Source organism: Molothrus aeneus, chromosome 2, assembly GCF_037042795.1.
Source record: "Molothrus aeneus isolate 106 chromosome 2, BPBGC_Maene_1.0, whole genome shotgun sequence".
NCBI classification, from domain to species: Eukaryota; Metazoa; Chordata; class Aves; order Passeriformes; family Icteridae; genus Molothrus; species Molothrus aeneus.
Window position 1 is genome coordinate 36,811,046 of NC_089647.1, and position 26,899 is coordinate 36,837,944.

Sequence of the window (26,899 nt, forward strand, 5' to 3'; positions counted from 1 at the left end):
TGATGAATTTCCAAAACTTCAGTGTTTTCATTGTGAACAGGATCAAGCCCCACATTGTTTAAAAGAGATTTTTCAGCCCTTGCTGAGAGTACAGGACACTGAGCCTTTTCTCATCCTTGAATGTAAGAAGTTTGCTTGTTATTCTTGTTCTAAACCAGAGGGAAGAAATGAATGGTACGTTAGCAGGATATTAAATTAAAAGTATAATAAAAATCCTTTATTGGACCCAAGATGCACTCCCAACCAGAGGGGTTTCCTTCACAATTTGCCTTTGTCCACAGCCATGTGGCTAAAATATGCAGTAGCCACCAAAATTACAGCCTCTGCTGGCAGGTTTGGAGAAGGATTAAAGGTCTGGCAGGTCTTCTGGCTGAGTGCTATATGCTGTCTACTGAGCCATCATATCAGCTCTTCTCTTCCCTCCTCCATGAATTTTGACATATGCTTTGCTGTGTTGGAGACCTCCCGGGTGAATGCTCTGCAGCTCTGAGCATGTGTGTCACAGAAAAGTTCTGTATCTTTTGCCAGTGGATTGGACTTGGCAGGTGTATGGCAGTCAATCCAACGAGAGGAAACACCAGTGATAAATATGATAATTTAATACTGTCTTGTTTTAGTCCCTTCTTGATTTCTAACTTTGATCCTTAGACTTAGAATCTATAGTGAATATTGCAGTCTTCTAATATCTGATGTGTGTTCCACTATCATTAAATCAAATTGTGTGAAAAATGTAGGCTTTCAGAAGCAGATTTTTATTTTGGTCCAGTTCGTACACTGCTGAACAGGGCTATGACCCATCTGGTGCATTCAGTTTCATCTCTTCTTAGTATCAAATGCATAAATCCATGTTTCTTTTATAGTTGGTGGTAATTTTTTTTTTTTTTATCAAATCAATACTCCTCAAGTTTTCTATAATGAACAAATCTAAACAGAATATATTACAGAACTTAGAGCTTAGCTGAAACAAACAGAAGACATGGAAAGAAAGTGATTCAAGGGCTTTGTCTTACAAATGATTGACACCCGAGAACTTGGTTAAAAACCAGCAGAAACTTGGCTTTTAACATCACTTTAGAGTTATGGAGGTTTGTAAAATATCAGATAACAAATAGAATAACATATATATTCTGCTATTACATAAGGCAACAAAACTAATTATAAATAAAATGGTTTATATTTGAATTGAACATTCTCCTTTTGCTTAAACTCACTGAGACTGTAAAAAACATACAAAACATTAGTGTAAATTTTTGAACTATAGATGTCACTGTTCAGTCATAAAAAGGAAGTGCTGAAACAGCCTTATTTATTCATGCTGTGAATTCTACCTACAGTCACAGGTTTGTAGTTCTTCAGACACAGATCACTATAGGTCCAGAAAGATGTTCACATTGTCTGAGTGTGATAATTTTAAGACACAAAAAGAAATAAGCCCATCTTGCTGATGCTTACTAAACATGCTTTTTGGGAAGCCCAGAAGTTGAATAATTTATCTTCTTAACTCTGTAACCTTGGAGAGATCAGTGTGTCTGTCTCCCTTCTTGTAGCAGAACAACAAAACAGCATGATATTTGAGTATCTATTTCATTTATCTTCAGTTACATAGTATTGGACTCTTGACTGAGTATGCCAGCAAGTCTGGTTCCAAGTTTATTCTCAAAAGCCTGTCCTCATGAAAGAATTCAATTAGAGTAGCTGAACAAGGTGAATTGAACCGTATAGGACATATAAAAGATGTGGGAGTCTTGATGCAGAATTCCTTTTTTCTTATGCCTCCACTGGATTTTTCCATACTGTTTCCATGAAATTCTTTTCCTTGTAACTGTGCTGGATATTCCTGCCATATTTGCAGAAACAATAACTTTTAAAACAAGTATTTGGGGTTTTTTCCAGATGTATAGATATAGAAAGTTTTTTAAAATACATTTAAAAGGCTCACCACTGAGAGATGATATTTCCACTACATCAGCTTGATTGCCAATAATTTTGACACTGAATTGAGTTGCACTCAACCATTTCAGCTCTGACTGGAGCTGTATTAATGGCAGGAAGGTTCCTTGTTTTAGTTGCTTAATATGCTATATTCAGTAGGTATGTGAACCCCATAACTGGAGCTTGAACCTTGCCTGCACATCTGTTTAGGACATTTGGATTATATAAGAAAGTTTTTAAAAGATCAGCCAAAGTTTTTTTTACAGATGTCCAGAAAAATTTTGCTGGCTTAACAGCTCTAACTAAGGAGTCTTCCACTTCCAGGGACTGTCTTAGCCATCTCGTGGCTTTCACAGCCTACATGTTCCATGCTCTTTTCAAGCAAAAAAGCAGTCAGATTTCCATATCCAGTTCACAACTTCAAGAGATGCACTGCCTCACTGGATTTCTTTGTGACCTTAAATAAAGTTTTCATTAAGGGCACTGTGCCATATGAATTCACAAGCAGAGAAAAAGAAAAAAGATATGTGTCATTTGATACTTGGCAGGGTGAACTGATGTGTTTAAAACCTTTTTTTTAAAAATTCTGGTTTTGCCCCTGTGTTGGCAAAAAACAGAAATGGGACTTCAATCCCAACAGAGTCCCCCTCCACATGAATGTTGTTACGCCTGATGAATTGATGTGAATGATTAATCAGAATTTGTTAGCACACTAGTACTGAACATAATCAGCTCTGATTAGGACTGGTATTGCCCAGGTCAGCTGGTATTTTGAATTTTATCGTTTCTATCTTGATGATGCACTTTATAAAACTGGTGTTTTATTACTGTCACATCCTCATTGTGTTGTTCTTTTAAAGGGCAGAGATGGAAAAGCTCTCAGCCGATGTATTTGTTAATTGGTGAAGCCCCCTCAAAAAAAGAAGAGTAGACTGCCTCTATCAGCAAACATTTTGAAAAAGTTGGGAAATACATTCTTGATCTAGACTATTTCTTATTACCTTTCTTGAAAGGTGCTCACCAATGACATTTATTCTTACATAAATCATGATGATTAGGATGGTCTGGGCAGCAGCATCTGGTTGTAGACATGAACTCTGATTGCCTGGGCATCTCAGATAGACAAACTCTTGGCTAGCATTAGTGTGGGCCCCATGGACAGACCAGAATGTGTGAACATCCCCTTGCCCCCACAGTACAATTTATTTTTCAGTGTAAAGCAACCAAATGGGTCCTGTCATTTTTAGACAGACTCAGTGGTAGGAGTCTAATTTCCGTCTCTCTGTCCCTCACCTCCCAGGGTATCATTGCAATTGCCTCTCCCAGTTTACAGGAAGGAATTGTGAGTCAGAGATTACAGCCTGCTTCCCAAATCCTTGCCGGAATGGAGGCTCATGTGATCCCATCGGCAATGCTTTCATCTGCAACTGCAAAAATGGCCTGACAGGAGTAACGTAAGTGTCCCTCCCCAGGTGGGCAATGGGAGCTTTTTGACTCAGTGATGGTGGGCTTTTTGATCAGTCATTTTGTACCCAGAAGCTATGATTCACCTCACAAAAAATAACCACAACCTTAGCACTTATTCCAAGTCAGAGCTAATGACAGCTGAGAAATCCCTGAGTTGCATGCTCAGAAATGTTTTTTCTGAACTTACCCTCCTAAGCTGTTGATTCAGGATGTTTGTTATCTTGAGACATTTTCTCTGAGATACACCTGTCTCACCTGCTTTTTGAACTATCTTGTAAAACCTGTGGAAGCTGCTGTGTAATCTTTGTTTTTAAAATGGATCAATTATTTAGTCACCTTAGCCCTGACATAAAAGGTTAATTTATTGCAGTCATTTTCTTAAATCCCTGCCTTGATCATAAACTGGGGTAGACACAGAGAATCCTGACCTGCCCATCAACATGCTTTTCCCTTATCTGGTTGTCTACAGTTTGTACTTTTTCCTCTGCATTTTGCTACCTCTTATTCTTTCCAATTATCTCTCTTTATGGGTCCTGTTCTTTTTTTTCCTTCAACTCTAATATCTGTTTATCTCCCGACCTAAACAATTTTACATAGTCAGTATATCCTTCTCTTCTCTTCTCTTCTCCTCTTCTCTTCTCTTCTCTTCTCTTCTCTTCTCTTCTCTTCTCTTCTCTTCTCTTCTCTTCTCTTCTCTTTTCTCTTCTCTTTCTCTTCTCTCTTCAATAAATATGCTGATGTTTCTACTATATTTTTTCTCAACTATCTTCTCCTTGAATCCCCCTCTATTACTTTGTATTGAAACACATGGGGTAGTCCAAAAACAGTATAAAAAAGCAGATTCTCTATTATATTCAGTAAGCTTCATTAGGGTCAAGGTGCCTTTTCCTATCAGATGCATTATTTCCTTCTTGATATCTATCAAATGCTTTAAACCCTTATTTCCTTCATGATATTTCCATTTTATTGTCTTTAAAAAACCCATGGAATAGCTGTAGAAAAAATTAAATGCCGCTAAATAATATGCTAAGAATATGATAATTTGCAGAGTACCACAAGGTGTTAACTAATGGCACCACTTTGACAAGATAGGGCATCATGCACAAGCTGGACTGCCTCTTAGATGTTCTGAGATTCCAGACTCTCCTTTTCTTCTTTTAAGGTGTGAAGAAGACATTGACGAGTGTGAAAGAGAAGAATGTGAAAATGGTGGCTCCTGTGTCAACATCTTTGGTTCATTTCTGTGCAACTGCACCCCTGGCTACGTGGGTCAATACTGTGGTCTGCGCCCCGTGGTGGTCCCCAATATACAAGCTGGGCATTCCTACGTTGGCAAGGAGGAGCTGATAGGAATAGCCGTGGTCCTGTTTGTCATATTTGTGTTAATTGTTCTTTTCATCATTTTTCGCAAGAAAGTTTTCAGGAAGAACTATTCCCGCAACAACATCACGCTCGTACAGGATCCAGCTACTGCAGCCCTGCTCAACAAGAGCAATGGCATCCAGTTCAAGAACATCAGGAACAGTGGAGACAGCAGGAATATCTACCAGGAGGTTGGGCCTCCACAGGTGCCAGTGAGGCCAATGGCCTATACCCCATGCTTCCAGAGTGACTCAAGGAATAACCTGGACAAGATAGTGGATGGGCTTGGTGTGGAGCACCAGGAGATGACAACATTTCATCCGGAGTCCCCTCGAATACTGACAGCGAGGAGGGGGGTGGTGGTGTGCAGTGTAGCTCCAAACCTGCCTGCTGTGTCTCCCTGTCGCTCGGACTGTGACTCCATCAGGAAGAGCACGTGGGATGCTGGGACAGAAAGTAAGTAGCACTGCGTGCCGGTCTCATTCTTCCCTGCCCGCGGCAAGGGTTGCTTCAGGGTGCAGCAGGTACAGTGGCACAGGTACTCTTAGTGCTCCAGCTTAATACATGTGAATTGTTAAATCTCTCCAAGAAGTGATCTGGTTTAATTTTGAAAGGTTATAATTAAACAAGGCATACAAGGCCTTTTCTTCTATGCATGGAGTATGACTAAAAGCATTTATTTCACTTGTTGAGAAAGCATATATGAGTAAGTGCTCTGAGCATTTTTCAGTGATATAATGCAATCATCTTTCTATTGGAAAAAAACAATTTGGGGCAGAATTCTTAAATATAAATTCTCTTAGGTTCAGGCTGTTTGTTTCCCAAGGGAGTTAAAAATATTTAAACCTTCTTCAAGAAGCAATCCTGTTTTGCATCAGGGAGAAATGAACTAATATTCTCTACTTTCAGTGTCTGTGAACTGAAGCAGAAAGTTACATATGGCTTGATATATAGGATCACCTTCTCAGGCCATTGCATTCCCCTCTGCTTTCAGTATCAGAGTCATCATGGAATTTTCAATCCCCGTGCTTACCCTATTTGTGCTGTGATGGTTCCTCACCTGATAACACAGTGCTCCCTCCATTCCTCAACTGGAGATGAAGCAGCAGATTTCACATCATCTGTCATGGCAGGGAATACCAGTTTTCTGGGAAAGAGTTACAGCCCTGCATATCTATCCTTGCAAGTCAGACCATGTCATTTGGACTGGGAAATGTTTACTTCACCATATATGATTTTTTTAAAGGTGTTTTCTCTTATTAGGGACTTTTCCTAATGCATCTTCCAGTACCTGTTGGAGGGGCTTACAAGAAGGCTGGAGAGGGACATTTCACAAGAGCCTGTAGTGATGAATGGCCTTAAGCTGAAGAAGGGTAGGTTTAGATTAGCTATTAGGAAGAAAATCTTGATTGTGAGGGTGGTGAGGCAATGAAACAGGCTGCTCAGAGAAGGGATGGATGTCCCATCCCTGGAAGTATTCAAGGCCTAATTGGATGGGGCTCTTAGTAACCTGGTCTAGTGAAAGGTTCCCAGTCCATGGCAGGGAAATTGGAACCAAATGATCTTTAAGATCCTTCCGCCTCAAAGTGTTCTATGATTCTATGATCTTCAACCCTATTGCAGCACAGCTTTAACCAAAACTGTCACATAAAACTGCACAATGCAGCCCTATTATTGAAAGCAATGGGAACTGAGGAATAGAGAGAGGAATTAAGCAACAGGTCAAGAGGACAGCATTATGTTGTGCCAGGGGAGGTTTGGGATGGACATCAGGAAGAATTTTTGCTCTGGAAGAGTAGTCAAGCCTTGGAACTGGCTACTCAGGGAGGTGGTGAAGTCACCATTCCTGGAAGTGTTCAAGAAATGATTGGGCATGGCACTTAATGCTGTGGGTGTGTTGGCATAGTGATATTCAGTCAAAGAGTGGGCTTGATGATCTTGGAGGTCTTTTCCAGCCTTACGGAGTTTATAACTCTATAGCTGTGCCCTGATCTGCACATTTTCATCCAAGGCAGCACACTGGCTAAGGTCATGTAGTGAAAAATTGAATTAGTTTTCATTTATTTGGGCTGTATTTCAGGGTTGTGTTGTGTCTGACCTTTTAAACTTTAAATATAGTTAAGCTGATTGAAAGCATCATCACACCAGCTCCCACACATGCTCTGTTCTATATTCTCCTGGGGGTTTGTGCCACAGGCACTGCTGGTACTGGTACAAATTTCTGCACACCATGAGGCCATACCAGGGAGACAGAGCTCAGCTGTCATGGAGTGGGAAGCAGTTTTGTTACTGCAGCACTCACTTCATCAGCTCCATGCCCTGCTGCTCAGCAGGAACAAATCAGCTCTTACCGTGTGGAGGTGTGCCATGCTGGGTAGAAATACCTACAGCTGACAGGTAAAGAAAGAGCTGTGCTTTCATGATGATAGCACCTGACCTTCTTCATTTGTAATTGGCTCAGGTATCTTAGTGCTTAAAATGGAGAATAACTTTTTGTGTTCCTGATTATTGCCCATATAATGTGTAGTTGAATGTGTTTATTTATATATGGTTAATTACAGGAGAATTTATACCGTAGGTTGCAGTTACATTTCTAAACAGTAGAATTGTGAAGACTGAATGTCCCTGATGAAAAGCAATGTAAATTGAAGCATAATCTATTATATGTCAGTGATGGAGCTATTAAAATCTGATCCAAGGGCCACTGATATGAATAACAAGATGCACAGTAACTTTACTGAACATTGAATGAGCCTTTAATGAGGCTCTCAAATTAGGAAATGAACAGTAAAGATAAATGTAACTGTAATCTCTTATATAAGCTGTTTACACCGCATTTCTTAAGTCATCATTTTCATTGCTTTTGAGACTACATACCATCTAAAAAGACAATATTGAATACAGATGTTTCTTCCTTGATTACAGTGTTGTCAGCCACTTGAAAGACTCCTTGGGCTTCAAACACTTCATAAGTCTAGGTACCTTTACCAACTGCCTTCTTGATGAATAGGTCATGTCCTCTGTATGAAGGAAATAATTTTATTCTGACTCATATAACAGAAGGCAGGATTTGAATGTATCCGTGGTATAAATAGGTAAATGTGCATCCCTAGAGAGTACCATTTTGCTTTGTCTTTGCTGTCAATGAAGGTAAAGGGGTTGATGACGCTGAAGAGGTGACCTGTTTTTCAGGAAGTAATAAAGGCAGCAACTCTGAAGTACAGTCCCTCAGCTCCTTCCAGTCTGATTCCGGTGATGATAATGGTAAGAAATGATTTCATCTTTATTATGCTGGGGGAAAAGCTATTTATCTCTCTCTCTAATATTATTAAAAGATTTATGTGACATCTTGAAACCCTTTAACGATGCCAAAAGTAAGAAAGTCACGGGTTCAAACCCTGACTTTGTGTTCCACTTACTAAATTGTAGGAATGTAATAAAAATTTTGATGCTTGGGGCTGTTGTATCAGGACTGAGCTTTACAGTGAATTAGAGGTGTGATACAGCAGGTCACACTGCCAAGATGTAAGTTGACTAATAGGTTGCAAGTGAAACTGTAGAATTTATATCATTTTCCTTCTGGGAAGAGCATGACTTTCACCAGTCGAATAAAAGGTATTTCCATGCTATTTGCCAGGTCTCATTCATGGTCCCAACAAAACTCTGCTGGTGCTCAGCCGCAACAATGAGCGGATGAGCCAGTCCCCAGCGTCCTGGCCTCTCCCTGGCAATCACAGCTCAGCAAACAATAGAGCACCATTAAATCCTTGTTCAGTGCATACTCAGTGCCTGCCTCTCATGTCCTGCATCATTATCTCCCTGGGTGACACAGGCAGAGCCATACACAGCCCACTAAAAGGTCCACAGAGTCAGAGCAAACCTTTGTTCCTGCAGCCCACATATGTTGAGCAGTGGGTCTGAGAAAAGTCAAGATGTTTCTGCTGGGGAGGGATGGTGGATGTCTGGGAAGCCTCGTTTAGACACACAGAAAAAGACTATCACAAAGGAATCATGCTTGGTTTCCTCAGCCACCAGTTAATGAACTGTCTGTAGACTCAGCTCCTCAGTCATGTCGTGCAGCTGTTCTCTAGGAACTCTGAAATGTTGGAAAAAGCACTGATAGCAAAGTATACTTGCAGTTCCTTTTGGCCTGCTGTGCCTGAAGCATTGCCATTATTTTTGTCAGGCTTCCCTATGCTTTTCTGGCCCTGCACCAAAAAGACCGCTTTAGCCTTTTTTTAGGATAAGTGTTATTTAATGAAATATATTTACATTATAGTTACCTTTGGAATAATTATTCAAGTGGTCATTTATTGTACATTGTTACTTTCTGTATCTCACAAATTCTGATTAGACATTTCAAACTCCTGATCCTGTCTCCACTGAAATCATTGACACAGTACCCACAGAAGCTGGATTGGACCTTCTGTGCCCACTCATTTTTTGTGAAGGCTTCATTTAAAATATGGCCTTTTGAGATAACATTTCTAGTTCAGGGTTCAAACAAATCCATATCTTCAGGGAGAACGAGGGAAGAAACTTAAATCATCTGAGTCATTTGCAGAGATCGATGCAAGACCACACGCTCTGGTTTGCTTGAAGCAGCAGGGAAGGTCTGCAGTGAAAGAGCCTAAAGGGCAAAGCCAGGCATAAGTAAGCATATACATATTCACATGCCTGTACTTTAGGGCTAATGGATATGCCTCCTAAAGCCATGAATCTTTGCTCTTCTTGTATTTCAATTCTTTGTACTTCACACACCTGCAGAGGTTAGAAGGTTGTCAGTGAAAACAAAACAATTACAATTCAACATCTACACTCTTTGATGAGACAGGACAGTGGCTCCTTCTCCAAACCCCTTCCTCCAAAGCCAGGAACAATTCTGCTGAGTTCTCAGGCTAGCACAGGAGACAGGCTTGTGTCACACAAATGTACAAATGGCTATGCTGACACTGACTTGTGAAATTGGGTGGCAGCTTCTGACTGAGGAAACCTATCTGGCAGCAGTGGGATGAATTCCACTGTGAATATGTATATGCTTACTATATGCAGGCAGCTTCTGCTCACCCCCTCTAGGGCTCTTGAAGCCTTCTCTTGCTGTGTCAAGGGCTTGTCTTGCCATGTAAACTCACGTGGGGTGAGATTTTGAAACTACATTTTTTCTCTCACCTTATTTCTCCTGCATTTAAATTGCTCAGCTTCCCTAGTCTTTCTGTCAGTAGTTAGCAGTAATTTTTGTAGTCCAAAATCTGAGCATTGACTTGCACTGAGCTGTGTGAGGTGGGGTTCCCTCTTTTCTGTGAATATGATCTGCGCAGCTCCCACCAGAGCCAGCCCTTAGTTGCAAAGAAAACTGTACTGGCCCTGCGTTTTGACCTGTTTTTCACTCTTAGGTTTTTTTCCTCTAATAGTTCACAGCTGCCCTCCATCTATTTTCTCAGCCATGCAGCACTAACTGCGTGGAGCCCCTTATTTTTCTATCATGTTTATTTTGCATTAGACAGTACAAGTCTCCTTTGTATAATTACTATTGCTGTTGATGGCATAAATATGCTGATCATAGACACAGAACAGGGGTCCTTTGGTTTATCAAGGCTCTTTTTGCTAAGCCCTCACTAGAACTGAGGAAATTGGATGATATACCAGGTCCCATGCCCAAAATTTAGCAAAAATGTGAAAATATTCAACATATGTCTGCACTGTTAACACATTTCTTGTGATCTCTAAGTCTGTTGGCTGTGTGAAACAAAAAAGTATGTTTTGCCCCACATTGCTCCAAGCAATTGGTTTTCTCATAACTAAAGACAGAGGAAAAGGGAAGGATCCATTGCACTCTCATGCAGAGCTTTCCCTTCAGTTTTGATTTTTGGGTTTATTTCATGTTCTCAGAGGCAGGAGGGTTGGGTGGTGCAAAATGCAGATCATCTGGAAGACCACACTTTACAGGCCTCCACATTAAAAAGCTGCACAGTCTATATTAATGATTTCAAGGGAAAAGTGTGTTTTGTTGGAACACCTGCAGAGAACACAAAGTGTTTGTGAAACTATTCTGTCAAACATGGGTCAAAATTTGAACCACACCTACATGGCTGTGTCCTCCTAATTATAGCTGTGCTGCTTAAACTCCCTGAGGTATTGCATGGCATGGCACAGACAGTAAATAAGTAAAACATTCCTCTTAGGAAATAAATTGAGCTTAACACCATTTCTGATGGTGTGTTGGTCTAAAAGATAATGATCCTTGGAGTACATAGCACCATCTCTGGAGACCTCTAAGAAGAATGAATTAGAAATTAGTGTCAGGTAGACAAGATACTGCTTTGGTTAATTGAATCAGCTGACCAGTCTGCTTGAATTTATGAGGTGATACACATCATCCCATATGCCTTTCTGGAAATGCTGGTTTGGAATTTATCAGCACTCTGAAGATATATGGGATTATCTGAAATGAAATGTCCTGCAACCAACTGCATAAATCATGCATTGGTCAGCAGCCTTTTTTTTTTCTTTCAATGTCAGCTCTGTTTTTTGAGAGAATTTATTGTGGTAACCTATGATGTGTGTTTTAAATACTAACCTGAAGCTGTCCTTCCCCTCCCTTTATTTTCTGCTTTCCCTCCCCTGCAAGCTTCCATAGTGACTGTCATACAGCTTGTCAACAATGTAGTTGACACTATAGAAAATGAAGGTATTTAAATTTTTTTCTTTCTTGTTATACAACAATGCTTCCTATTTTCATTGTGAAACATTCCAGCAGAACCTCACTAATCTACACTGACCAGCAATCCTGTGGCAGGGATTGGGTTTTGCAGATCAGCATGTTCACCAGCAAACATGAAAATGCCAGAGGATTGTACCACAAAATATCTGTGGGTAACTGGAGGTGGTAGAAAAGGTGTCAAGCCTTCATCCTCTTCTGTTCAAGTCAATGTTTCTGCTTGTTTATTCTCATTGCCTTCAGAGAAAATAATAGACTGATAATGAAGCCATATCATTGAGATGATCCTGGCTGCAGAGACTGGGAAGCAGAAGATGACACGGGAAGTCTGTGAAGTGTCCCATGCTGCAGCAGAGCTGGGTTATGTACCCCAGTGGTATCACACAGAGAGGAGCACAGTGGTGGCTTGCTGGTGGCTGGTTTCTCCCAGGAAACCCTGCCAAACAGCGGATGTGTGGGCACAGCTCCACGGGTGCTGTGGCTCTCCCGTGGCATTGGTCTGCCCGTTCCACAGAGCATGGCAATGTGCTCCAAGGACCAGCACTCACCTCTTCCACTGACCTCCTGGGTAACCTCAGGCATATCATGTTACAAGTGAACCTGTAATGCGGGGATATCACTATTTTCTTTTTTCCATAAAGCACTGAGGAAATGTCTTGTTATCATAGATAAACATTACTTTTATTTATTTTCCAACATTTTTCCTACCCTTGGGCAAATGTCAACCCAGCATCAACTCAGGTTGTCCACAAGTCAAAAATTTCATCTGTCCTTAGCAAATTTAAGACAGATTTTACATACTTCAGCTAATCTAGTCTGCATAATACATTAAGATTATTAAGTACATTATTTTTGTGAAACTACAGATTTTTTTCTTGAGCCAGTGTCACAGTAATTTTGAAAAACACTTTTACTGCTAGCTAGTGATGCCACTTGAATATTTGTTAATAGTGCATTTATTGATACCCTGAAGTGTAAGAGTGCCAGTCTTCTCACTATCAAAAAACCAAAAATTAACTAGCCAAGGTTAATTCAAAAGAAAGTCCCATTCAAAAAATAAAAAAGTTACCTTGAAAAGAAACCACAGGCACTGAAAATGACCTTGCCTTCCTAAGGGAAAGCTTAAGCAAACACCCTGGCTCATTATCATCCTTTAAAGGTCAGAAAAAGCCAGTCTGGCAGTAGTTTCAAGAGACTGTCACTGAAAATGCTTTGCCCACTTCCCAGTTCCTTATATGAAACTTAGGATTCTTAGAATTGTCTGCTCTGCAGCAGAGCTGTTGGAAGTGGTGAGTAATTAGCCACACTGGAGCTCTGGGCAGAATCGCTGCCACAGAGTCACGGGAGGATGGGGCTCCTGCCCCAGGGACCTGCCCAGGGTTGTGCAAGTCAGCAAATTAGTGAGGTTCTCCTGGATTCTGATCCACACAACTCAGAGGGCCCTGACACACCTCAGGTGCAGTGCCATCACACTGACCCCAACACAGCAAATCCACTGTACAAAGAAGAGAGAAGTGCAGAAGAGAGGTTAGGGCCGGTTCAGACACTGCTGCTACACCTGTAGTAGCCCCAGCCCTCCTCACTCCAGGATATGGCAGAGCAGGTGGAGAACTCCTGCCTGGCTATCCAGCTAAGGGAAAAATTCACCATCACCCCATGCACCATGTGGTGATGAGCAAGGGCAAGTGTGGTCTGAGTAGGTGAAGGGCTGGAGAAGTCTTCCCTTGCCTGTGTCTGAGCCACAGAGGGTACAAGCTGTGATGCCACAGAGGTCTGTTTCTCCTGCCAGACCTCCTCCAGCAATGTCATCCAGAGACTTTGCCCGATGACTTCCTGCATGAAGCCAAATAACATGCGGCTGAACAAGAGCATATCCATCTAGAAACGCTGCAGCTTATTCCCTGCTCTTGTCTCACATAAAACCTCCTTCCTTGCTCTCTCCCCCACCCCTGCACCCTCTCCATACTGGAATGCCTCCCTCCCCACCAGCTAGCATGGCAGTGCAGGTGGGAGGTGGGTGTGGGGTTGCGGAGCATTGTAGCTGATAGCCCCATTAAATGGCTTTGTATTCTATTCTATTCAGGTTCTTATACCGTGCCCATCACCATGGTATCTGAGCCCAGGTGGGCCCAGATTTGTTTGAACCGGCCCTGAGAATGGTAGATTCTTATTTTTCTGTTTCAAAGTGAACAAGTGAGAGAAAAATGTACTTTGCAATTATAAGCCATGTCGATGGTGGATAGCCCTTTTTTGTGCTAAGAATTACAACTCTAATGAAATTCTGTATCTGTTCAGTGAGGGTAAATAATTAAGATATGATAGAAAAGGAATATAATACACGACATAAACATTTCTTTATCTATGTCTGCATTTGACAGGCAAGCTTATCTTTTACGTTAAAATAAATAATTTAAAATCCTACTAAAATGACACCATGGCAGCTGTACTTTAGAAATATGCATGCAGAGTTTTGTATTTTCACATGTAATACAATGCTGGTGACAAGCTCCAAGTTACCAGTTTTTGCTTTTCACTTTGTATCTGACAGTGTCTGTTATGGATCAAGGACAGAACTACAACAGAGGTGATTTTTCTGGGGCACCTTCTGCCTGTGGGCCGGGGTGGGCAGAGCACTGACTTGATCTATTTGGTTTTTTTCTTGAACTGCTTCATGTGTACCCTTTTGTTTGAATTCTATTCAAAAGATGCATGAGAATGGTCAGCCACTTTTTTTGTTTCAAAATTCAGTTTTCAGTCAATCAGATTATTTGCTTGCACACTTTCTTTCTTCAAGTCATTGGAGGTGGAAGGGGAGATAAGATTCTGTAGGCATGCTGACTGCATTTAAAGATTTTTTTCAAGTAGCTGTGAAAAACGGTAATTCAGACATTTTGATTTCTTGGACTCACAGTTTCTAATACAACCCAGTAGCATCTTAAAAAGCAAAATGCCTGAGAGTGGCCGTGTTTTGTTTCTTTGCTTGTTTGCATTAGCGTCATAATGCAATTTATTCTCCTCCTCTACCCCTCTGGTCAGAGCATGGCTGACCTGTGTCCGTGGCCTGTGGGGCATGCTGTGATTTGAATGTGCTGTGAGGACTCAGGCAGGTGCATGCAGGACACTGCTCTCCTCCGTGGTCTCATCCTAACAGAGTGCTGTGGTTCTCTTCCCTGCTGCAGCGTATCATTGGGATACCTCTGACTGGATGCCCAGCGCTCGCTTGTCCGACATTGAGGAAGTGCCCAATTTTGAGACGACGGATGGAGGCTCGGCTCATCACGGCAGCACCAGAGAACTGGAAACAGATTACTACCTTGGTGGCTACGACATCGACAGCGACTACCCTCCCCCTCATGAAGAGGAGTTTTTGAGCCAGGACCAGTTGCCACCTCCTCTTCCAGAAGATTACCCAGACCAATACGAAGCCCTCCCACCCTCGCAGCCGGTCTCAATGGCAAGTACTCTCAGCCCTGACTGCAGGAGACGGCCGCACTTCCACCCGAGCCAATACCTCCCTCCCCACCCGTTCCCCAATGAGACGGACACCACAGGATCTCAGACTGGGAACGAATTTAGTACTTTTGCTGTTGGCCCAGGCCAGAACACAGAAAATGCTGGTGCAGGTAAGGTGCCCTTATCCTTGCACAACTCTCTCAACGCCTCCTCCTCTGACGTTTCAGCCGGCTGCGGCTTTGATGACTCCGAAGTAGCCATGAGTGACTTTGAAAGCGTGGAGGAACTCAGCCTAGAAAATGTTCACATTCCATTTGTGGAGACCCAGCAGCAGACACAAGTGTAAAGGAAGCTCCTTTCTCCTTACTCCTCCTCTTCTTTTTTTTAATTTTGTCATTTCGTCCAATTAATAGTATAAACACTGAGAAGAAATTTTGCTGAAGGTGTGTCTATATATATATTGGGCAAAGAAAAGTTCAGTAGAACCCATTATTAACTTGTTCAGAAATGATACTGTATGTGCAGACACGAAGAGACCAATTGTTTTAAGTATTATACATCACAAAATTGTTACAGACAATCTGGAGAGAGTGTACCTTCTATTTATTACCAAGAGTAAAACTCAGCTTTTGAGGCAGGGGGAAAAATAACTGCTAAATAATTTCTTTCTCTCTCACAAAGTTGGGATGTTTTTGGGGTTTTTTTTGGCATTGTGTTATTAAAAGTGTTACAGTGTTATGATCTCCCCACAGTATTAAGGAACGAGTATGGATCATTCTAGAATGTACTGTTGCATGAAATTTTATGTCAGCAAAGAGTGAAAGCAATTGATTGCTGAGGGTGCTGCATACAACACATCAGATGGTTAAAAAAAGCAACATTTACAAATTGACCTATCAAAGACAAGTGACCAATTATTTGTCCATAAATATTTATCTATACTTTTGTTCATTACATAGCATTTCATTCTGCTTTGTGTAGAATAACACACACACACACAGTTTATATTTACTCCAAATTGGCTTACTTTGGTCGTCATTTTTAAAACCTGATGTCAAGTGCATGTGCATAGCTTTGCCCATGAGGACTTCCCAAAATGTCCGAGTTTGGCTCAGGAGTGGCCTGGTTTTGCCCCAGCTGTGTACGCACAGCCTCTCTCAATGTGTATGCAACATGAACATGAATCTGAAAACTTCAGGTAACCTACCCAGCTGATCATTTTTTTGAAATTTTTTGCTTGGGCAATCAGCTCTTTAACAGCAGTCCTCGTGCTGCAGTTACTGCAGTAAAATTAGTTGCAATTAAGTTACATATAAGGCTGCTGTAACCTCACGTCATTAGCTTAGCATCTTTTGGCAAATGTCCATCCCTAGAGTTCACAGGATGAGTTCTCAGCTGCTGTAGACTGACTCAGTCGGTGGAGCTGCATGAATGGACTGTGGCCAAAGATCTGTTGCCAGATTTTCCACTGGGCGCATGATTTTGTAGGATTTGAGTGCATCCAAAGGCTGTTTGCAGACTTCAGAACACTGTTGTGGAATCAAGAAAACCATGATATCTGTATGCTTTTATGCTTCCCTCAGCCTGATTGGAGTAAATGGTCATTCACATTGATTAGGTCAGAGTAGTCAAGCGCAATCTGGAAATACTGGATTTTCACTCAATGTATTAAAGCAGAGTATACACACCTGTTGCTTGGTGCTCTGAAAATGTTTTTACCCCACTGCATTTTACAGCATCTCTGTACCTTACCAGTGAATGTGAGTCTACAAGCCTGCATTACTGTTGGGTTTTCATCCATTTCTGCCATGGCATAATTCTGTCATTCTGAAAAGCTACTGAATACCTAAATCATTTTGATAGATGAACAGATTCATTAGCAGGTTTACTGTGCTGCTTTCCTTGTCCTGTCCCTTGGTCAGTCACCTTAACTGGATAGTTTCAGCAGTTGTATGTCAGGGCATGTTCTTGACTGACAGGAATTTCACACAAAATTAAATTGCAAGCCATTTCTTGACATACAGGAAGAGTTTATTCAGAAATTTTCCCCAACACAAATAAATTACTAGTAGAATGTAATTTAAATAATTGCAGCTTGTAACACTTTTAATAAAACAGGTTTTATAGAATTCTTGGAGTAGGTACAGTGTGTTGCTGCTTCCCTCCAATAATTCGTATAGCTGTGAAAGATTGGTGTGGATATTTTCTTTGGGATGAGGCAGCACTTCTTCAGTAGAAAACAGCTCATTATGTATAGGTATATGAATGAAATGAGTGAACTTCTAGAGAGAATGTACTGCACATACAAGTATTATCAAGTACTTGTCTGCAAATAGGTCCTGTCCTTTGAATTTATGAATGTCACTTGGTCTTCTCAAAGTAAACATGCTTCTGTAACAGTGATATATTCTGAATGTGCTCATGGTGCGTTTCAAACCCTTTCCCCTGATATTATTCCTGTGTTTTTGAGAAGAAAAAAATGCAGAAATTTGTATTGTGATTGCAAGGAACTGAGGGATTTGCCAGAAGGCCATAAAATGGTTTGGCAAGCCTAGAGGCACAGATAGAGGATAACTCATATTGTTCATGAAGTCTGTGTTACAGGAAAGGAAATGCAATTAGATTGATGTCTCTTCAAGAGTTAGGAGCATCAGAGTTGGCAAAGCAATTCTGCAAATTTAGCTGCACTTTTAAAGCTTGTATGACTTGAGAATGAGATGCTCTCTTAGCATCAGGCTGCAGTTTACATGAGGTTTGCTCCTACTCGGTTTTGGTTTGAGACATTTTTATCCATTATGCAAGTAATTCTGTTCAAGCCCCCAGATAGTTATTAGGTGTACTTGTCACCTGTCTTCTGTAGTGAAAGTTCTTGCATAAGCATGAGACACCAGTATCAAAATTTACTGGAACATATCAAAAGTGTCATGAGGGACAGCACGATGGGAGCCTAGTGATTGCCATGCAAAAAAAAAAAAAACAAAGAAATCAATGTTTCTTACCAAGCTTGTTGCCTCAGTAATATATTGTTGGTAGTGAGTTTTAATAGTAAAATATGCATAAATACAATGTATAGTACTTTTTCTGTTTGATGTTGTTGCCATTTCATTTCACTGAACGCCTACTTATTAAAGTGCTGTTGGGAAGGTGCCAAGGATCACCCGTTCAGCCTTCTCTGTCCTATTCATGATTTCTATACCTCAATATCTCCTCCCCTCCAAATCCATCTTCAGATTCCCCTCTGTGAATATTGGTACTTCTGTGGCTTTTCTGGTTTTTTTCAGGCTATTTTGATAATGATAAGACCCAAATGCAAATCTAAAGGTGAAATACCTCTTAGGGAGTAAGATTTTCATATTAACATCCCTTGTTAAACCAAGCCATTTTGTTTTCTCTTTTTAATTACTACTCCACACGAACAAGTCAAAATCTTCTAATTTGGAACATAAGAACACATTCATAACATAATGTAAGAATTACTGTTCATATTATGGCTTCCAATATATATTTCCTTTTTCTGCCATATGAGGATTTTTGTATCACTGCTGCTGTCAGGTCCCTAGTTCTGCAAGAGCTACCCTGCACATCTCTGCTTATCCTGTGTGTCTGTATTTCAAACTACATCCCTGTAGATGGCTCCACTACCCGATATTTTCTCTCAGAATCATCTGTAGCAGATGATTTCATGGGCTTAATGAAGTACTTTTGAGTATCACTGGCTTATAACTTAGGATCAAGAAAGTTTTGACTTTTTGGAAAGAAGCAGCAAGAGAAAAAAGCAACTTGTTAAAATGCAAATGCACATTTATATCAAAAATCATGAACTTTTCCGGGGGTGTATGAGTCTAAGTAAAAGGGTGCTTGTTCTCTGCATTTTGATCAAGTTGAGAATGCCATGCACAGTGCTGGCCTTTTTAATAACGCTGGCAGTGGAAAGAGCCTTACAGTGACTACAACATGATTTATTCTGCCAATACCACATTAGATATCCCTGTGTAAAAGGAAAAATGAGTCTTATGTACAATTCTTAAGTATGTTAATTACTTTACCTTTGTATTATAAATATTCCAAAAAAAAAATAGGGCAAACTCCCCCCCAGCACTGTAGATACTGAATGTAGTTGCTGTCCTTGACCAGTATCTTAAAGTGGAATAAAGGGCCAAATGTGACACCATGGAGCTGTAGAATCACTTCCCTCCCATGGGAGACAATGGACAACCTCACTAGAAGACATACATAAAATTGCCTTCCTCTAGGACCCTCCTATAGGATACAGCATATTAGGCAACCAGGAGAACCTTGGAATGCAGAGATTGACTACAGAACCATGATTTCCTGTCAATAGAGCTCTTGTCCTTAAGCCCAGTGATGTCTTTGATACCAGACTATCCCAGGGGTTTCTCTAACATATAATTCCAGTGAAAAGCTGGAAGGAGTCAAAGGCTTCTCACTGCCACTGTTTTCCTGAACCTGAAAGTTGTGTGTGCCATCTGTCAAGCAGGGTCTCCACCTCTGCATGTCCCACAAAGAACTTAAATTTTGGTGTTTGGAATTTTTTCTCCTGTTTTCTAAATTCTGTGTAGTGTAGTCTGAAGTAGTGAGAGCCTTGATGTATTGGTACCTTCTCAGTGTGGCTGCAGCACAGTGAATAAAAGCATGTCATGAAATGCTGATCAATGGGGAGGCAGCAGCCTCTTGTCTCTGTGAGCCAGGCAGAGACATTTTGAGAACATGACATAAAAGTTGTTGCTCTGGTCTCCTATAAATTCCATCATAAAGAAAAATGTGGACTGAACAGGACAAATGGCTGAGAACACACTTTACTCCTCGTCGAAAAAGCTAAAGGGATGCTATAGTAAGTATATCCTTACAGTCAATAACTGCAGTCATGGGAAAGGGAGGTGAAGGTGCCCTGGGCCAGTTCTGCTAAGCTTCATTTGAAAAGGAAGCATCCCTAATAATGGAGGAAGCCAGCTCTTCAGAACCAGTATGAAAGTGCATTTGTGTTTTGTAGATAATGTTTGGAACTATTCACTTAGTAATAATGGGCATTTCATTGGTTTCCAGCAAGAGAGTTACATCTTCAGCTTCATTCCCTGACGGTTTACCATCATTTACCATGTGGTAAAAACTGCTTTTTGCCTGTTTGCATCTCTGCTCCTCTCAATACACCAAAATGTGATCTGAGCCTTAGAAATTTAGACCATTGCCCATTAACCATGGTTTTTAGCCTGTGTTTCATGAACTTGACATTTAACATCTCCATTATCAGAAGGGCCATCCAGCTGGTAAATTAGCTGCATCATCCAAGGAACGAGCGGATGGGGAGGAAATGAAATTAAATTTGTTTCTTTATGTAATAATGAAAAGCAATAATTGCAAATATGTCGTATTACACAAAGGCCATAAGTAATCTTTACCAGTGTTAAGAGTGCACTTGAACTGTATTATGGAAAGAGATTGGAGCCCTCAGAACTGTAGCATTCTTTTGTCATAGGAATACCTGAAACACTATTAATCAGCAATGCAATGAGCCCATACTGCCAATTTTCAGGAGATGACAAAGATGTTTAGGAGTGAAAGCAGTTCTCTTTAAAGCACTGTATTGGAAAAGATTGTCTTGTAAATTTTACCTGTCTCAAGCAGGCTGGTTTGTAAAAGATGTATGTTTTGGTGTTTAAAAAGAAGTTTATAAAATAATGTATATAATGGTTTCAAATTACCAGGCTTTTGTAGATATTTGATGCCAATCAGGTTGCTTTAATTTCTTTTGTTTGTTTGTTTGTTTGTTTGATTGATTGATATAATTCAAAAGAGTCATCAAAGTTGGTTTAAACTTCTAAGATAACAGGAAAAAAAGTTTTAGATCTGAAGACTTTTTAATCATTTCAAAATGTACTGTAATTTTCCTTTGGGTTCAGCTCTTTTTGTTTAACTTCTTTCTGGTTTTAAGAAGATTTTTTTATTGACTTTTTAAAATGAATGTGTTTTGCACAAAAAACCTAGAGGTATGATTTTTATTCCATTTCAAGTAGGTATTAAGAGATGTCATTTTTCCAATGACAACAAATTAAACCTTATGCAAAAGGGAAGGTTTATCACTTTGAGTGGGTATAGTTCTTCATCTGAAAACTAATTGTTCCTTCATAATTGCTGTTGGCAGTATTGTCTTGTGTTCTTTTGCTATAAAAACAAAACAACAAAAAAAAAAGTGTACAGGTTTGTAACTGCCAAAATTTGCTAAAGTTGATGGTTAAAATAAGTTTTCCAAGTAAACAAAAAGAAAAGCCCAGCTGTGTTGACTGCTTTTTGATTTTTCTCCTACTTTCAAAGGAGGGAGCAAGATAAAATACACCAGTTCTTGAAAGAATGTAGCATTCTCTGTGTTGGAGAAAATGCTACTTTTTTGAAGTCCTTAAATTAATTTCATTATTACATGGAAATTCCTCTGTAGGGGCCCCTACTTGCACTGCAGAGCACCTTTGCCAAGAGTTGCTTAGCTGATGTAAGCTAAGGCAGTTCCCTGATTAAAACCACATCTTCAAAGAATGCAAAAGGCATCATTGCATCATGTAGCCATCTAGACAGTGAACTCCATCAATGGAGACAAATTTCAGGGGACAGTGCAGCTGTCTGGTTGCTTAGTGGGGGTGAAAGGAATGGGTGTGTAAAGCAGCATCCCATTCCACAATGTGCCAGCCATGGGCATCTCTATGCTCCAGCATCATGGCACTGGCAGGTGGGACCAGCTGGGACAAGTTCATGTGTGTTGGCACTGCCCCTGGAAAGAGATGTCATGGTATTCAGTCTGGCCAGGCCTTGCATTCAGGGATACCCCGTCTATTCCTCCTTCATCACACCTTCCAGCTCCACAGCCAAGCTGCCCTAGCTGGACTGGACTGAAACATGGCTTCAGAAGCTCAGTGTAGAAAGAAAGGGAGACAGTCCTTCCTGAGCTCTTAGAACACTCTGCCATGGCGCAGCCAAGATCACCCCTCGTGCTGCTGGGGAGCAGGGATGCTGCCTGCGTTGTGTGTCCCGTTAAAGGACTCAGAGCAGTGTTTCAGTCACCACCAGTCAGCACACAAATAGCCCTTCTCAGCAATCTTGAAACAGAAGTTTAAGCTGTGGAAAGGAAAAATACCAAGTCAACATTAGAAGTGTCTCTTCCCTCTTCCCTCAATACCCTTTTCTTTTTTTCCTAGCATGGATGACTACCTTATTTTAGTCAGTTTCCTATTTAAATTTCTATTTCTGATTGTAGATGATCTCTTTTTTTTCTTTTCCACCATTACCAGTAGATCTTGACAGAATGTCAGGGAAATACTTGTGGCAGCAGAAGTAGCTTGGCAGTCCAGCGAGGCTCACTGTTACAGTGAGATGAAGCAGAGCATTATAAGAGAAAGTGAGTATGGTTCAGAGAATATTCAAGATTAAATGATGTAAAATTCTTGCATCAGTTTAATGTTCAAAGCTAGAGATATGAAATGACATCAGTATGTCTGTTAGGATGGAAAAGATGAGAATTGAGATGGCAAACAGGTCAAAATGCACCTAAGTGTTCTGTCAAAATAGAACTAGCACCAATGATTTTCCCCTTCACATCAAAAATAAGTTATTTCTTCCTCCCATGTGTTTTGGTAACAGGTTTTGTAAATATGCAGTGTATCCTGTCCATCATGGTGGAAACCCTCCCCTAGTTTACACTGCAGTGCTGCTGGTGCATGAAGTCTCACCAGAAGCCTTTGTGGTCTAAAAACTAAGGGGGGAACATCTCATGGTAAAGTATGAAAAGGAGAAGACACTGAAATGACAGCTCTAATCATTTCAATGAACCTGAAGTTTTTTGCACAGAATTTTTCCTTTTATTTGCACAGAAACATCTGTAGTGCAAAACAACGTGAAAATCAGAGATAAGTGTCTGGCTGTGGCATTTCCAGCCCTTCAGAAAAGCTTGGAGGGCTTCTGTAGGAGTCTAGGGATGAGTCAGGTGGATGTTAAGAAGAAGGAGACAATCCATCCTATCTGAACACTTAGTAAGAATCTTCATTTTCAGATCAAAGACAGATTTTCTGTGCTGCTAAAACCTTTCAACCTTTCCTACTTGCAGTTTTTGTTCTGCCTACCCCCCATTCTGTCATGCAGTGGGGGACAAAACATCAGTGCAATGACTGTGACTTCCTCTAACATTCAAAGAAAGCAATTTAGAGACCCCCTACCTCTTCTCAGACAGCAGTCATAGCCACAGAGAAGAAAGCATTTTGCAGAAGGCATGTCACCTTGTTGCAGGAAGGACTCCTGGCTGTGGAGAGAAATGAGTGGTTTCATAGGAGAGAAGGCAAGGAAATTGTAACAGCAGGTGAATGTCAAGTTCTTCCTCCCTAATTTAACTTCTTCAGATGTTATATTCTCCCCAGTGGTACCAAGGGCCTTTCTGTGCATATATTTAGCTCACATCCCCACCTAAACTTGCTTTTCTAGGCTTCCAGATACTACATAAATTTCTTCCAGCACCTGAAACCATGGCCCTGGTTCTGGTGTGCAGGATGGCTCCTTACAGGATTTAATGAGCCAGACACCTAAAGATGTGGTGACCAGCCCTGGCACTGAAACCCTACAGTGTCCCTTAGGCCACTGCCATAGACGAAACCTTAAATGAGAGGATGGTGATGCACTGGCACAGATTGCCCAGAGCTGTGGCTGCCCCATCCCTGGAAGTGTCCAAGGCCAGGTTGAATGGTGCTTGAAGCAACCTAGGATAGTGGGAGGCATCCCTGCCCATGGCAGGGGGTTGGAACTAGATGATGTTTAAGGTCCCTTCCAACCCAAACCATTCTGTGAGTCCGTGTTTGTTTATCAGGGAGGTATGGCCAGGGATGATCAAATGCAAGCCAGTTAAGGGAGTCTTTATCCACAGGCATGTGAGTTGTAGTTCTGCCACTGCTTTGATGTGACTTACATCTTCCACTACCTTTGGAATAACTTTCTGCAGCACACATAACCTAAGCTTCCAGGAGCCTTTGGATAGCCACCAGCACCTCCTGCAGAGATGGATTTTAAAAGCCAGAGTGAATCCACGGAGCTCAGTGGACAAAGCTGCTCTGAGGCTATTGCCCAGTGAAGACAGAAAGTACAAAGAACCAGCTGCTCAGAGGCCAATTCCAGCTGCCCCACTTGGCTAGTTCTTGGCTTGCTCAGACATGTCACGGATTGCCCTCCAGGGAAAAATGCTGCTGTATTCAGGCCAAGCAGAGAGAGCAGCTGCCTGCTGCAGCCTACTGAGCAGTTACATGGCAGTGTTTGTAAGGTTGTATATATTTGGCAAATATATATTTTTTAAAAAAGAGAGAGAAACTATGAATATAATTTTTCTAAGTCAGTTTAAGGCATTCATTTCAAATAACAGAAAATTAAATACATTATGTGTTAACACAATGATAGAAGGTGCTCCTATCTGTACAGAACAGAGGATGTGTGTGCGGATTTAAGCCTTAGTCCACATAAAAGGTATTGTGCTGATTTTGTTAAGTCTTCTGAGTCACTCCAGTTGTTTTCAGTAACTTCAGGGGTCTCCCTGAGAATGGTGTTTGCAATCCGTCTGTTGGGGCATTAGCAATGCCTTAATACAAAGAGGAAGGATTTCTCCTGGGAATTATTTGCTAGGAAAACCTAAATATGCTATTAAAGTTAGTTGTGAATTGATATGTTGCAAGGAGACCAAGTTCCTGTCACTCTCCATCCTGCTAAAAGCAAAGCAGAGTTAACAGTTTCTGTGCATCTTGGAGTTGAAGATTAATACCTGGAGTAGTGGAGCTGCTGCCTGCAGAGCTTCCAGTGCAAATCTGTGCCTTGTGTTTGCTTCCAGCACAGACCGAAATACAGCCACAGGGGGAGGATTGCTGTCATCTACCCTCAGATATCTGCAGTGGTGGTGCTTCCCTCTGAGCCAGTCATCCTTGGATGCTCTATGTTCAGTGAAGAGATCTCAGATGTAAAGTCATCTAACCTAATGTTAGTATCGACTTTAGGGCACCTTCTGGGAACAGATTATTTGTCTTCAGTGACCATCAAGAATTCCAGATGATAATCATTTTAGCCATAAACTTCTATTTAGATCCTATGGATTTTGCTTCCAGGGCATAATTTCCTATTGTTGTTTCATGTATTTTCTTTAATATTTAATTAAAATTTATTTGCTTTACTATTTAATTTAATATAAATATTTTAAATTTACTCCTACAAAAGACAGATAGATTAGTAAACTGGAGAGAGGTAGAAGACAGTCATTAAGAGGACCAGGGCCTGGAATATATGACATGGGAAGAATATAAAGGTTTCAACTTACCTCCTGTGATTCTATCTATTTCTGTGCTTTCTGTCCTAAGAAATAAAATGTTTTCTATTCTACTGAAATTTCTCCATTGCTATGTATAAATATTATTTTCCTTTCATTAATTATTATGTGTAAATCTAATTTAGTAGGTCTTCAGGAAATATCACTTTACATTATCCCTACTTACTGTTAACTTTTAATAGTACTAATTAATTAATACAAACCTCAAAAGCCATGTTACTCTACAGAAGAAGGAAAAATTTACCCCTGAAGAAGAAGACAATGCTCTGATCAAGACCTTTTTCCATTTCAAAGTTTTGCTATCACATGCTGTCCTACTGTCTGTTTTGGAATGCACCCACACGTAGCCTGATGGAGCCAGCAGCACTTGAGCTGTGCATCAGTGCAGCTGGAGAGGCAGGGAGACCTAGTCAGCACTCAGGATTAGCCAGCTCAACCAGAAACCCACTTTTCCTCCCTCCATCCTTTAAAAACCTGAAAATGTTTAGGATTGTTGCAGTTTCCACTGGTCCACAGTTGTGAACCAAGTAGATACCTGGAGATGCAGGACTTCTTCAGTACACAGCAGAGTCAGAGCAAGAGGTGCCAGGAGAAGAGCAGTGCTCCAAGATTGCAGGAAAATACAGCCCTGTAACGCTGCTAGGTACCTAGCTTTGTCTGTGCTGTACAGCCCTCTCCTTCTGGAAAACAGTATCATATCTCCTAGGCCAGAGGTAATCAAATTCCTTTGATTGTTATGTTCAGTGATAAGTTTGAGCCATTTAATGAAAAATTACTTACGAGTAATAGCAAACTGAAATAAGATCAGAAGACCAACATAATTCCCCTCTAAAATTACCCAACGGCCTGGTGAGTTGGAGTGTTGGAGGCTGTGGTTTGGCCACCTTCTTCAAAGAAACTACTGCCTCTGACCCCCTGTCATGTTGTTCCCTTGTGCTGGATGTAGGTAAGTGTGGCAGCAGCACCCCCCAAATGAGAGTCCAGAGAACTGCATTGCTCCAGCTGGTGCTACAGGAGAGGTTGTGATCTTCAAAGCAGTCTCTACTTAAGGAATTTTGTTTAATATAATTCATTGCTTCTTTAAAATAACTTGATTCAGATAACAAGGTAAGAAAAGAAGATAAAAACACAGCAAATTGCACAAAAAGCTGGGAGAAAAGCTGTTATACAAGATGCAGTCCCTCTGGGTTGTCCTTGCCCTTGCATGAGTAGCCCAGGGCCACAACTCCTCAGAGGGGATCAGACCCCAGCATGGGTCACCTGCAGCTGCAGTCCCCTTGGGTGTGCCTTCTCTGGCATGGAACACCTTCTTCCAAGAGTATTCCAGCCATTTTCCCAACATTTCCTTCCACATGCTTCCTTTACTGTCTCTTCTCATATGTCTTAACCCTTGCAGCTCCCTCCTTACACAGTTTTTAGCATGAGTTTTTTGGCACCTGTGCATTGGTATTGTGTCTCAGTAAGCTAGGAAATAGTGTAGTAGATAATCCTTTGAATAAGTGCTTTAAGTGTGATGGTAGGAGTTTGATCTATGGCTGAGAAGCAATCTGGCTGCGTAAGACTGAGGGTAGGTAGATGATATTGCCAGCTATATTAAGACTCATTCAAATTGCAAA

The 26,899-nt window shown here is 41.0% G+C and overlaps 1 protein-coding gene across 1 annotated transcript in view; it reads left to right on the forward strand.

Annotated features, from left to right (window-relative positions):
* Nucleotides 1-21,221, forward strand: part of FAT3 (FAT atypical cadherin 3) — a 333,677-nt gene extending 312,456 nt beyond the window's left edge. The window contains exons 23-28 of the mRNA XM_066544703.1: nucleotides 3,233-3,386; nucleotides 4,562-5,217; nucleotides 7,912-8,025; nucleotides 11,390-11,449; nucleotides 14,028-14,063; nucleotides 14,659-21,221. Coding sequence (XP_066400800.1) covers nucleotides 3,233-3,386; nucleotides 4,562-5,217; nucleotides 7,912-8,025; nucleotides 11,390-11,449; nucleotides 14,028-14,063; nucleotides 14,659-15,278 — 1,640 coding nt within the window. The 3' untranslated portion in view covers nucleotides 15,279-21,221. The remainder of the gene's footprint in view (nucleotides 1-3,232; nucleotides 3,387-4,561; nucleotides 5,218-7,911; nucleotides 8,026-11,389; nucleotides 11,450-14,027; nucleotides 14,064-14,658) is intronic.
* Nucleotides 21,222-26,899: the final 5,678 nt, after the last annotated feature.